This window comes from Phyllobates terribilis, unplaced genomic scaffold (genome assembly GCF_046119375.1).
Source record: "Phyllobates terribilis strain yellow unplaced genomic scaffold, ASM4611937v1 Scaffold_8__6_contigs__length_399053987, whole genome shotgun sequence".
NCBI classification, from domain to species: domain Eukaryota; kingdom Metazoa; phylum Chordata; class Amphibia; order Anura; family Dendrobatidae; genus Phyllobates; species Phyllobates terribilis.
Window position 1 is genome coordinate 297973018 of NW_027362768.1, and position 14712 is coordinate 297987729.

The 14712-nt window shown below is 43.9% G+C and overlaps 1 protein-coding gene across 12 annotated transcripts in view; it reads left to right on the plus strand.

Annotated features, from left to right (window-relative positions):
• IQSEC1 (IQ motif and Sec7 domain ArfGEF 1) overlaps nucleotides 1–14712 on the plus strand; it is a 913452-nt gene that overhangs the window by 877840 nt on the left and 20900 nt on the right. For 10 of the 12 annotated variants that reach the window (XM_073644474.1, XM_073644463.1, XM_073644466.1 and 7 more), the window contains 3 exons: nucleotides 1542–1641; nucleotides 6039–6212; nucleotides 7900–8076. In XM_073644474.1, coding sequence (XP_073500575.1) covers nucleotides 1542–1641; nucleotides 6039–6212; nucleotides 7900–8076 — 451 coding nt within the window. The remainder of the gene's footprint in view (nucleotides 1–1541; nucleotides 1642–6038; nucleotides 6213–7899; nucleotides 8077–14712) is intronic. The other 2 variants (XM_073644465.1, XM_073644471.1) reach the window with 1 other exon arrangement.

A 14712-nucleotide genomic window follows, 5' to 3' on the forward strand; every position in this document is an offset into this window, starting at 1 on the left:
TGTTCGGTAGGACTAACAATCATTAGACATTACATGACTACCTAGGTTGACAAAAAGCACATTAGGCCTCATTTATCAAAAGTTGCCCATAGCAACCAATCACAGCGCAGCTTTCATTTTGTAAACTGATCTTGTGAAATGAAAGCTGCTCTGTGATTGGTTGCTATGGGCAGCTTTTGATAAATGAGGCCTAATGTGCTAATATTTTTCTATGGGTAAAAATGACAGTTCTCCTTTTGCTCACTTTTGATAAATCTGCTCCATCAAGTATAAAGGCCTATTTTCATTTTCACTTTATGATCACTGGGGGTCCAACGTCTGGGACCTTCCCCAATCCTGATCATTTAAGCGGCTCAGCTCTTCTTCAACACTGTCCCTTTCAAATGAATCCTTCAGAAAGTTTTTTACTATGCAATCTGAAAGCAACATGATGTGGGGGCTGAGACCCTGATTCCAATGATGTGCCACTTACTAGGCTGTGTGTTGCTGTTTCAATCAAATCAGTGTTTTATCAGCAGGAGATTATCACAACAGGACTAGGTATCTTTTGCCTCCTAGTCCAACCACATCTCCACTACTGATTAGCCACATCCTGTCAATATATAAGGCACACAGAAAGCTGTCAATCAGGAGTGCGGACGGTGTTATATAGGGCTCAGCATTCAGAGAACTGCTAGATCTGCTGCAGAAAAAAACAATGATTGAATCAAAATGACAGCAAGAAGCCCAGTAACATCTCGCTGGAATCGGGGTCTCTCTTCCATATTATGCTACTCTCAGATTACATAGCAAAAACCTGGAGACAGATTCCCTTTCACTGGTCTCCCTGCATAGTGGCTCCTGACTGTGCAGGGAGCTGCGACGTTCACTTGAAAGGAGCCACTCTGCTGTCAATGGCCAGGAACACCCCATCACAGAGGAAAAAAACTATGATTTGGACAGAAAGTTGAAGAAGCTCTGTAGGTCATTCATTCACAGTATCAGTAGGGGCCTTAAATAATGGCATATTCTAGAGCTATACCATCACTTACTGGGATGGGATCACCCCTTTAATCCTTCCCATGCATTTTTATAGAAATGCTTAAAGTCAATGAAGCTGCAATCAGAGAACATGAAAAATAACAGTTCCTTTAGATAAAAACCAAACATATAGTTTTTGTTAAATGTTTTTCCCTGCAGTAGTCATTGATAGAGTACTCCTAGGAGAGGCAATCAATGTGTGGTCAGTGACAGCCCAACTCCTCGGACCACCAGTAAACACCAGAATCAATGGCGCTTGTGGAACGCTGCGGACCCTTCAGCATTTTTCTAGACAATGTGTTATGAATGCTCCTTAGCTACAGCACCAAAAAATTCCGAAAATACAAATCCGAACCTTTTAAAATTGACTTTAATGTAAGTTTCTTCAATAATTAAAACTGTTTCTTGATTCAGCATTTATTACGTCCTATTAATGTTAAGATTAAGGAATTTCGTTAACTTTTTGTTAATCCAATAAAGTCCACCAAACGGTAAATGTTCAATTATTAAATACTTTCTAGGTAACGAAAATCTTCCAGAAGAAGAAAAATTCTGTAACCTACAGCTTCCGGCAGTCATTCTCCCTCTATGGAATGCAAGTTATGCTGTTCGAAAATCAGTGTAAGTTTTACATTGACCCTTGTGAGCTGAAAATGGGGGCATCTTTTTGGAGTCATGTCAATAAAATTATAACCTGGATGTTGCATAGTATTTAAATGGGCTGTATAAGATAAAAAACAACTTCTGCTCTGGTCCACGGGTGCATCAAGAATTGCAACTATATACTGGCTTTCACATAATTTTTATTTCTGATCTTGGTGCCTTTTATGCTAATCCCTGGGCTCTGGATGAACACTATAGGCTCCGATCAACACTATATAGAGTAAAGTAGGACAAACCTTCAATTTTGGTGGATAGGCTCATAGTCTAATGTGTATGGGGGCCTCCTGACTCTGCCCCAACTGATGATGTCAAGAGAAAACGTTCCGGCACGTTGGATTTCCGAAAATCTATCATTTTATTCTGGCAGCAGCTCTCTCATAGAGAACATTGGCGCGCTCGGCTGAGTGTTCCTGTGTATGGAGGAATCGGGAGTGATAGCACTTGGCTGAACGTTTGATCAGATATGTAATGTATATAGAAGCTTCCCGCCTCTCTCTTGACCGGTGATGGTGAAGGGGAGAAGGATTAGCATGTCGGAATTCCAAAAGCCAATCCTTTTGTTCCGGGCAGAGATAAGTTGCTGCCAGTAACAGCTCTCTTATATAAAATATGAGTGATCGGCCGAGCACTCCCGTGTATGGGGGATTCGGGGAAGATAGCTGTCAGACAAATTTGTATGGGGGTCCTAAGTCCTACTATCTATTATACTCCATATTTGTGTATTTGACCCAGTGCCTGCAGGTTCTCTTTAACTTCACATTGCCCATAGGGAAGGGAGAGAATTGGTGAAGAAGGTCTCAGGTCAGGCTGTCTTCTGGAGGAAGAATGCAGAATGCTTAAAGGGAACCTGTCAGCAACTTTTAATCTCCCTATCCATTTATTTGTAGCCCTTTAAAGGATAAGCAAGGCAATCCCTTTTTGACTCCAAAGTACTGCTGAAGCAGTGAGAAATCTTGTTTTGAAGTTCAGTCTAGAAGTGCATTTGGTCGTGATGATGCACTTACAGCTGCTCAACCTCACTATGTACTCCGGTACTGTCAGAGCTAGTGATGAGCGAGTATGTTCGGTTAAGTCCTTTTGGCGAGTATGCTCGGGCGAGTACCGAGTATCTTCAGCGTCCTCGGTGATAAGTTTGAATCACTCCCGTGTGCATGATTTGTGACTGTTTGACATCTTTAATACATGTGAGGAATGCTTTTTTCTTAAGCATTCCTCACGTGTATTAAAGCTGTCAAACAGTCGCAAATCATGCACACGGGAGTGATTCAAACATATCACCGAGCACGCTGAAGATACTCGGTACTCGCCCGAGCATACTCACCGAAAGGGTTAACCGAACATACTTGCTCATCACTAGTCAGAACCCTTCCCTGGCTGATTGACAAGTCAATGGCCAGTGTACAACAGTAAATGACCTGTCAATCAGCCTGGGAAGGATGAAACTGTATCAGGAATACAGCGTGAGACTGAGGAGCTGTAAGTGCGCCATCTCGCCATAACGCACTTCCAGATTGAACTGCAAAAAGTGCAGCACTTTGGGGTCAATAAGGAATTGGCTTATATTTTAAAGGGCACTACAGTCACATAAATGGTTTTGGGGGGAGTAAAAGTTGCTGACAAGTTCCCTTTAATAAATGCACTAGCAATAGGAGGTAAAGCATTGGAAATTAGGGGGAATTTAGAGTCCGACGTAAAACTCAGATTTTGAGTTCTGTTTGGAGAGACCCTTTAAATATCAAACACTTCTTTTACATCCTGCAGTTTTCATCAATTAACACAGATAATTTTTCTTTTGCAGCTGAAATTGATACATTATTTGGTCGGTAATCGCCATCGTGTGCCTGCCCTTAGTTTATAGCTGTGCGGTTGCGAGGCAACCGTTCGGTCTACAGCACGGATGATAGAAAATGAGACAAATTCTTAAGAAGACAAGTGTGAAAGCTGTAAATTGTTCTGTAAATGTCAATTTGCACAACTCTTAAACAGCATTATTCACAAAAGCTTCAGCAGGTCACCGCAGTGCCGAGTATTTGTGGAGTCCATTAGGCTGCAAATGCTAAAGCGTCCTGGCAGGCGACTTGGTAGCCGGTGATGTGATTGTTTATAACAGTGGTCCTCCATACTAAGCCTCGCTTTTATTACGCCATGGTGACATTAATCATTGCCTGTCGCAATATTTATTTAGATTTCTATATATTCCTGTCTATGTTCATAACCCGCAAAATAATAGGACGGCTATTATATATTACCCGTGACCTTGTGCCGTAACACAAATAACAGCTTTATTTAGCACAATTTAGAGTTCTGGATATTTCGTATGGCGAATTCTATCTCACTGACAATTTACTGAGGAGAACATGAAATATTTTTCTCCTCTTCGACAGATCTCTCTTTTGAGATCCCGAAGTTATAGATGATACCGTAAGCCGTCATTATACCACATCTGCCGCCCCTTGGGGACATATGACAGATTTATGGGCATCAGATAATATATGATCATCAGCCAGGAATTAATACCGTGCTATAAAGTAACATTAATGTGTGCAGAAATAACATTATTATTTTTTTTACGCTCGAAGGAAGACTGTTACCTTATATTCCTAAAAATAAAAGCAGATGCCATTAGCTTCCGGCTCTCCAGAAAATTTCATGAATTACACAAGGCAGATTCATTTCTTCTGTCTTCGGTTTCTCAGGAACTGTCAGCTGTAATCAGTAGATAAAACAGGGATTGCGAAGAATAGAGAGTCTTTGCTTATTTCTGAATTCACTAAGAAATTCGGGAAAAGTTTATTTAAAGTTCAGTTACCAGGTCAAAAATTGGAATTTTTTTTGGTCTTATTGCTTGCTTGCTGCTCCCCTGAGTATTACTTTTTTTTTCTTTTTAAAATCCGTCATACGATTCCAAAGATATGGGACTTTTTTGGTACAAATTGTTATGATCCTTATAAAAGAGGGTGTGTCTCACGGGATAATTATACAGCGCAGCCTAAAGACACGCCCCCGAGGAGCCTGTGCGCCACGCCCGATTTGTCAAGACCATAAAAATTAGAAGTAAATAAAAAGGCTTATATCTCTGGAATCGTATGTTGGATTTAAACAAAACAAAAAGCTAAATACTCAGGGAAACGGGGAGAATAACATAAAAACAAAAACTGGCCACTTTTTACATGCTATTAAAGTGCCATTATATCAAAAGTACAATTGCAAATTGCTTGATCCAAACCACAGATCAGTTGCTAAAGGGGCCTTAGTGAAACGCGTTTTGTTTTTTGAGACTATAAATGACTGTATGTTTTACATCATCTGATGTTTGGATTGTCCTCTACTGGCTCTATGCTCTCATTTGATGTCCTGGCTTCTGATGGTATTTATATGGATAACCAACAGCTTTGTACAGTACTGTTTCAGCCCTTTGCAGTTTCATCTCATTATAATGCACAATTCCACCTGCTTTGGAGGTAGAAGTGGCACCTTCACCTCTTGGGTCCCTGCACAGGTTGAACCAAGGATATGTCCACCCCTGGACCATACATCCAAAACTTATACACAGATCTATTGCAACTATGCAAAAAAATTATAAAACTGAACATGAGGTTGTCACTTTAGCATTCTGATCTGACTGTATGAAGCCCACTGCCACGTCAAGGTACAGTGAACCTCTTAGTGGGCCGCTGACCATAAAGGTGCGGCATTGTGCGCCGACCACCGCCGAAGCAGTACAGCATCCGCAAGGGGGGCAACCCAGTACCCCACATCACCAATGCAGGAAGGTAAAGCCCCAATAGGTCCAGTTCACACCAATCCATAGGCAGATCATCACCATCACACCATATAGCACCGACCCAAGGTGAACAGACCAAAAAAAACCCCTAAGTTTCCACATGGTCTCAGACTAAAAGCTGAAAGCAAAAATAGATGTAAATTTCAGTCTCCTGCTAATTAAAACACCTGGGCCAAATGGGTGAAGTGCTGGTACATAAAAAGAGGGGACAGACCATGCAATATACCATAGAAAAAGACATGATCTGCATTTATGAAACTCACACATTGATGAAATTGAACACAAGGCTTAGTTTAACATCATGACCAGGCTGTATAACGCCCACTACCACGTCAAGGTGAACCTCTTCGTGGGTCCCTAACCTTAAAAGTGCAGCCACATGCACCGACCTCACTGTCCTTAAGGTCTAAGCCTTGCAAAAAAAAAAAAAAGAATCGAGATTGTTTTAGCAGTGTTTTCCTTTGATGGTTGTGCTACTGTACAGATATTACATTACGGACATGACGCCGAGCTTCACTGCCTGCTGTATTTCCAGATTAATTCATTGATTGTTACTCTTTGTTCACTTTAGACTACCCAAATGGCATCCGACTCACATCAGCAATTCCAGGAGCAGATATTAAAGTTCTCATAAACTTCAATGCACCAAATCCCCAGGATCGCAAGAAGTTCACAGATGACTTGAGAGAGTCCATTGCAGAAGTTCAGGAAATGGAAAAATACAGAATAGAGTGTAAGTACAAAGGTATATACATTCTGGGTATATAATGTCATACTGATTTCAGTGAAGCTACTCAGTAGAACAGTGAAGATCTACTGAATAAAAAAAATGGAAAACTCTATTTTAAGTATGGCCAAGAGGGACTAATGCAGAGTGTTCTACTGGCCCGAAGGACACATGTGGATTTTGGACTACTGGTTGACTAATATTCCTAAGCAAATCATGGATATTTAATCCTTGGGTGAATAAAAATAATTGCTAGATATTCAGCTAATGAAGGGGAAGCTGCCACTAGAATAATGCCCCTTAGATTACATGTCGGTGTTGCCAAATTTTGCCCACTTAATACCTTCTTGCACTACTAATCAGAAGGTGGGGTAAATAGCCTACACTATATGGTGGCCCCTTCTCACTCTCCTGACTCATGCTCGGTAGAAGAGACAGCGTCCATATCACTTATACTATCAATATGGCCAATCTAAAAATATAAAGAACCAAGACAAATGAAGAATCCCATCAGGATAGCTCAGATGCCAAGAGCGCTCCTGGAAAGGTGAAGATGCCGCATATGGTTGTTAGCAAATATGTTGTGCCTAAAAAAAAAAAGAAGAGAATTCAAGGTCGACTCCAGTTTTTGCAAAGACCAGTTTGGGCACTCAGGGTAAAATAATAATAAGTATTAATAAAGTTCAGGAAATATAGTGGATATTAATTTTAAAGGCTTTACACATTATTAAAATCCCAAACGATAAAACACTGACGCGTTTCATACACACAGTCTAGCGTGTACATGGATGTATAGGGGTGCATCGGTTGCATTCAGGCTCTACTTGATGATGAAGGTGGCGTACAATGTTGTATTGAAGCTCTAGCTTGGCATTGAATATGCAAATTGTCTCTTCAGAGAGGAAGAGGAGTTGAACTCTATAGCGCCACCTATTGAAAGTAGCAACCCTACAAGTCAGTATCGACCCTTTGATGATTTTAGGATAAAAGCCAAATCAGAATCTCAATTTGCAGACACTGTGTTTCGAGGTATTGCCCCTCATCAGTGCAAAGTATGAGATCTGATTTGGCTGGGTGAGAGACTAAGACTGGGATCTAAGGGGTAAGTTTTCTCCTTATGGAGAGTGACATGCCAGGTCTGGCATGCCAATATGAGGAGGCTTAAATGCGACCCTTTAATGAGCCTTGGAATATGAGTTAGGATAAAAGCCAAATCAGAATCTCAATTTGCAGACACAGTGCTTCTGGGTATTGCCCCTCATCAGTGCAGAGTATGAGATCTGATTTGGCTGGGTGAGATGCTAAGACTGGGATGTAAGAGGTAAGTTTTCTCCTTATGGAGAGTGACATGCCAGGTCTGGCACGCCAATATGAGGAGGCTTAAATGCGACCCTTTAATGAGCCTTGGAATATGAGTTAGGATAAAAGCCAAATCAGAATCTCAATTTGCAGACACGGTGCTTCTGGGTATTGCCCCTCATCAGTGCAAAGTATGAGACATGCCAAGTTTGGCACGCCAGTATGAGGAGGCTTAAACACCTTGCATGACATTGAAAGACTATTCTTGCCCTAATGCAGTGTGTCCTAAGGACGGGATCCTGTCAATGAAATCTGAGATAAAAATGCTTCTCGTTGTTCTGTATTGGATTTCTGTGAGTTGATAATGCAGCTCATTTTTCCCTTCTCCTCATTGTGTTTGCTTCAGCGGAGCTAGAGAAGCAGAAGGGAGTGGTGCGCCCCAGTATGTCTCAATGCTCCAGCTTGAAGAAGGAGTCTGGTAACGGCACGTTGAACAGGACATGTCTAGATGACAGCTACGCCACAGGCGAAGGACTGAAACGCAGCGCTCTCAGCAGCTCTCTTCGAGACCTGTCAGAAGCAGGTAAGAATGATTCTCGTATACCTGGTTATGAGCTTAATATACACAAATATGTATATTCGATATAAATATACCATCATTTGTGCTGTATACAGCCGTAACCCTTATATGAATATTTATTTGGTTTATTTGCTGTTTTCCTTTTTTTTTGCCTACTTGTTTTGACAATGAACTATTATAGATTACTATGTATACTTGCAGTGAAGACAGTGGAAAGCGTAAGTGGATTTGTAGACTTAGAAGCAGACAGACCCAGGTTCATGTAATGATCGCTTCATGTGTATCCTGTGCTTCCGTGTACCCGTGCATTACATTAGATGAATGAAATGGAGTGAAGCCCGTCTAAATTTATTTTTTTGCCTTCCAATGCTGTACTAGATATTGGCCCAGTTTTCTAGGTCTTTTAGCATTACCATCTCAAACTAGCTTTACTGCAGCACACTGACATTGAGCTGCTCATCCTCGGAGTCTACAAACACAAGACCAATGAAAACTGGATCGCTGTCTTTTATCAGCATTAGTATTCTGTTCATGAAGTTCTCCTTTTATAAAAATAAAAAAACCTCCTGGGTTAGTCCTATCACCGGGATAGCGGTGTAATATGAAACTTCTTTATGGTACACATTAAGCCATGCAGGAACACAATGTAACCTAAATAGAAAGAGTAGAACATCGCACACAGAGCCATAAACGTAGACGAATAAATCCCAAATTATAATTTGTGTATTAGCGTGATGTGAAACTCAGTAGCCTTGTTTTAAACATCTGCTTATTTCCTTGGATGGTAAACCTTGTAGCTTGCCTTGACCTTGTGAGCTGGAAAGTACCTTGTACCCATTACTAAAGCAATTCAGGCTCTTTGATGTAGTCGCCAACATGTACAAGTGCGGTATATTTGATATTGTCAATGGCAGGATACTGATCTACCCTCCATGCCGTGATTTTACAACCATCATCATTTTACAATATATCATTGACTCTTTCTTTCCATCGTCATCATCTTTACCAATCCATTTAATATAACCACATCATACTCATCAGTGTCTTCCATTACTTTGTCCTCATTTATCCAAACCTCATTCTAAGATGGCTCATGTTGCATGTTCATTCCACCACGCCACCCTTTTTATCTACACTTTGTCGTATATGATCCCATCAAATTCCGATACCATCTCTTAGGGCAGATCCTGCCTGAACGGGTGCCAATCGGTGATTTTTCAAGGCATTGTACACAGGCCGATGTCATCTCTTGGTCCCCATTTAATATGCTTTTCGTTAGCTTCTTATCCCCAGTTTACGCCTGAGATGTGTTGCTGACAATGATAATGTTAGGAACACGTAAAAGATGCAGTCAGCCAATTTGTTGGTTGGCTGATCGGTGTCATGATCAGGAACAAGCATTCTTATTAAAGGGCATCTGTCAATAGGATCAACTCTCCTAAACCGTCTATATGGGCATGTAGGACAGAAAAAGTTGAATAAAATGGTACCTTGCTATCTCTTGTTCCAGAGAAATCCACATTTTTGTGTTAAGATCTATTGGCCGGATATAGATCTCACTGAGAATCTGCGTCCAGAGCTTGTGTGAGACATGTAGATCAATAGAGCAGTCTGTCAGTCATTACATGTCCTCTTTGATTTAAAATAAGCTCTGGAGGCAGATTCTCAGTGAGATCTATGTCCGGCCCATAGATCTTACCAGTTCATTTACATATTAAGAAAAATATGGATTTCTCTAGAATAAGACATCGAATCTCAGATATCAAGGTATCATTTTATTTAACATTCTATGACCTATATTCCCATATAGACGGCATAGGAGGATTGATCCGACTCTCTCGATAAGTTTGCTCAGTCAATTACCAGCCCATGAAAGAGACCTTTACCATCACAGATAACTTATTTTGCCCAATTTTTCTCTGTGTCATACCCAGTTACCCATCCATTCTGAGTTACTGTAATCTATAGTGAACGTTTATCACCCACAAGGTAAAAGAAAAAACCCAATGGAGAATCCTTCCGTAAAGTAATACAAGTAACACAATAGTCTGGTTACATGTAGTCTGATTATAGTTACACTCCCAGTTTTCTATGCCGTGTTATTAGATAACATTTAATATCTTTTATTGTTTGTATCTTATCTTTTACCATAACCCAATAGCAGTCTTCATATCCAATTGGCAATCTTCATTATACAATCTCATAAATTTAGAAATTATTTTATTAGTGACCATCCCCCTTAGCCTTGTATTTCTATTTGCCCTATGGTCATATTTAGCATGCAAGCTCTATATGAAAATTCACTTAAAGGGAATCGGTCACCTGGTTTCTTGCTAACTAATCTGAGAGCAGCATGATATAGAGACAGAGACCCTGAATCCAGCGGTCTGTCACTTACTGGACTGCTTGCTGTAGTTTTTATAAAATTATTGCTTAATCTGAAGGAGATTATTGCTAGAAGACTAGCAAATATGCTGCCAAGTAGTCAAGCTACGACCCCACCACTCTTTGGCAGCTTTCTGCCTATGCAGAGTGTACACAGAACTCTGCCAATAAGTGGTGTGGGTGGGGTTATACAGAGCTCAACATTCAGAGAACTATTAGATCTGCCGCTTATAAAACAATTTTTAATCACACCTACAACAAGCAGCCCAGTAAGTGGCACATTGCTGGAATAAGGGTCTCTGCCCTTACATCATGCTGCTCTCAGATGGGATAGCAATATTTGGTCACAGATTCCCTTTAACAACACATCCAAGTTGTTTCCTAATCTTTTTTACATCCTAATTTGGTAGTAACTGCCTTAACATATTATCCTAACAACATACAGCAGTTGTACCTGTTAAAATCCTTCCTCACTAACCTACATTCACATACATAGGCATAGAATATATACATCACTCAGTCAGAATTTTCATGTTATGTAAAGTTTACTTTTTAATAAGTTTGGAATTTTTGCTTATTCTTTTTAAGCAGATTATAGAGAATTCATTGGTGGTCACATACAACAGACAGCCAAACTCCCAAAAATCACAATTGTGTTTTGCTGATGGACCCCGTGTTCTGCTGATGGTCACTGTGTCCCACTAGTGGACACTGTATCCCACTGATGGTCCTGTATCCTGTGTCCTGCTGATTGTCATGGTGATACTCTGATTGTCATGGTGTCCTGCTGATGGTCACGGTGCTCTGCTGATGGACTCTGTCCTGCTGATGGTCACTGTGTTCTACTGATTAACACTGTGTCCCTCCGATGGTCACGGCGTCCCGCTGATGGTCACGGTGTCCCGCTGATGGACTCTGTGTTCTGCTGATGGTCACTGTGTCCCGCTGATCGTCACTGTGTCCCGCTGATGGTCACTGTGTCCCGCTGATGGTCACTTTGTCCCGCTAATGGTCACTTTGTCCCGCTGATGGACAATGTGTCCCGCTGATGGACACTGTGTCCCGCTGATGGACACTGTATCCCGCTAATGGTCACTGTATCTTGCTGATGGTCACTGTGTCCTGCTGATGGTCACTGTGTCCCACTGATTGTCATGATGTCCAGCTGATGGTCACGGTGTTCTGCTTATGGACTCTGTCCTGCTGATGGACACTGTGTTCTACTGATGAAAGCTGTGTCCTGCTGATGGTCACTGTGTCCCACTGATGGTCACTGTGTCCCACTGATGGTCACAGTGTACCGCTGATGGTCACGGTGTCCCCGGTGATGGACTCTGTGTCCTGCTGATGGACTCTGGGTCCTGCTGATGGTCACTGTGTCCCACTGATGGTTACTGTGTCCCGCTGATGGTCACGGTGTCCCGCTGATGGACTCTGTGTCCCGCTGATGGACTCTGTGTTCTGCTGATGGTCACTGTGTCCCGCTGATGGTGACTGTATTCTGCTGATGGTCACTGTGTCCCACTGATTGTCATGGTGTCCCCCTGATGGTCACGGTGTTCTGCTGATGGACTCTGTCCTGCTGATGGACACTGTGTTCTACTCATGAAAACTGTGTCCCGCTGATGGACTCTGTGTCCCGCTGATGGTGACTGTATCCTGCCGATGGTCACTGTGTCCTGCTGATGATCACTGTGTCCCACTGATTGTCATGGTGTCCTGCTGATGGTCACGGTGTCCCGCTGATCGTCACGGTGTTCTGCTGATGGACTCTGTGTTCCGCTGATGGTCACTGTGCCCCGCTGATGGTCGCTGTGTCCCGCTGATGGACTTTGTGTCCCACTGATGGACTCTGTGTCCCGCTGATGGTGACTGTGTCCTGCTGATGGTGACTGTGTCCTGCTGATGGTCACTGTGTCCCGCTGATGGACACTGTGTCCCGCTGACGGACTCTGTGTCCTGCTGATGGACACCGTGTCCAGCTAATGGATACTGTGTCCCGCTGATGGACACGGTGTCCCGCTGATGGACACGGTGTCCCGCTGATGGTCACTGTGTCCCGCTGATAGACACGGTGTCTCGCTGATTGTCACAGTGTCCCGCTGATGGTTATGGTGTCCTGCTGATGGACTCTGTGTCCCGCTGATGTACTCTGTGCCCCGCTGATGGTCGCTGTGTGCTGCTGATGGATTCTGTGTCCCGCTGATGGATTCTGTGTCCCGCTGATGGTGACTGTGTCCTGCTGATGGCCTTGGTATCCTGCTGATGGTGACTGTGTCCTGCTGATGGACTCTGTGTCCCACTGATGGCCTTGGTGTCCCACTGATGGCCTCGGTGTCCTACTGATGGCCTTGGTGCCCAGCCAATGGATACAGTGTCCTGCTGATGGACTCTGTCCTGCTAATGGATACTGTGTCCTGCTGCTCGTTACTGTTTTCTGCTAATGGACTCAGTCTCCTGCTGATGGACTCAGTCTCCTGCTGATGGACACTGTGTTCTGCTGATGGTCACTGTGTTCTGCTGATGGCCTTGGTGTCCCACTGATGGCCTTGGTGTCCTGCTGATGGCCTTGGTGTCCCGCTGATAGCCTTGGTGTCCTGCTGATGGCCTTGGTGTCCGGCTAATGGCCATGGTGTCCTGATGATGGCTACAGTGTCCTGATGATGACTACAGTGTACTGCTGATGGACACTGTGTCCCACTGATGCACACAGTGTCCAGCTGATGGACACCATGTCCCACTTATGGACAGTGTCCTGCTAATGGACACTGTGTCCTGCAGATGGACTCATTGTCCTGCATTCTGCTGATGGACACTGTGTCCCACTGACGGACCCTGTGTCCTGCTTATGGCCTCGGTATCCTGCTGATGGTGACTGTGTCCTGCTGATGGCCTCAGTGTCCCACTGATGGCCTCAGTGTCCCACTGATGGCCTCGGTGTCCTGCTGATGGCCTTGGTGCCCAGCTGATGGATAAAGTGTCCTGCTGATGGACTCTGTCCTGCTAATGGATACTGTGTCCTGCTGCTCGTCACTGTTTTCTGCTGATGGCCTTAGTGTCCCACTGATGGACACTGTGTCCTGCTGATAGCTTTGGTGTCCTGCTGATGGCATTGGTGTCCTGCTGATGGACACTGTGTCCCGCTGATGGACACTGTGTCCCACTGATGGACACTGTGTCCCGCTGATGGACACGGTGTCCAGCTGATGGACACCGTGTCCCACTTATGGACTGTGTCCAGCTGATGAACACTGTGTCCTGCAGATGGACTCATTGTCCTGCATCCTGCTGATGGACACTGTGTACTGCAGATGGACTCATTGTCCTGCATCCCGCTGATGGACCTGTGTCCCGCTGACGGACTCTGTGTCCCGCTGACGGACTCTGTGTCCCGCTGATGGACTGTGTCCAGCTGATGGACACTGTGTCCCACTGATGGACTGTGTCCAGCTGATGGATACTGTGTCCTGCAGATGGACTCATTGTCCTGCATCCCGCTGATGGACACTGTGTCCCGCTGACGGACTCTGTGTCCCGCTGACGGACTCTGTGTCCCACTGACGGACACAGTGTCCAACTGATGGACACTGTGTCCCACTGATGGACTGTGTCCAGCTGATGGACACTGTGTCCCACTGATGGACTGTGTCCAGTTGATGGACACTGTGTCCTGCAGATGGACTCCTTGTCCTGCATCCTGCTGATGGACACTGTGTCCTGCTGATGGTCACTTTGTCCTGCTGATGATCACTGTGTCCCACTGATGGTCACTGTGATATGTTGATGGACACTGTCCTGCTGCTGGTCACTGTTTTCTGCTGATGGACACTGAGTCCTGCAGATGGACACCGTGTCCCACTGATGTACTGTGTTCAGCTGATGGACACTGTGTCCTGCAGATGGACTCATTGTCCTGGATCCTGCTGATTGACTCAGTGTCCTGCTGATTGTCACTGTGTCCTGCTGATTGTCACTGTGTCCTGCTGATGGTCACTGTCATCTGCTGATATACACTGTGTCCTGCTGATGGACACTTGCGAAAAGAAAAGAAAGGGCGCATGTGTAGACTCACAGGGCTATTTATATAATTTAAAAAGTGCCATTGCACTCACCTGTGATGGTTGTGTACGTCTACACAACCAAGATTAAGCGTGTGATTAATGAGGCTCCGGGTCACCTCTATTTGTAGTACCGTCCTGTCGGTGTTTGCCTCGCAACTCCGTGCTCCTCAAGTGGTCACACGATCCTGCTGGA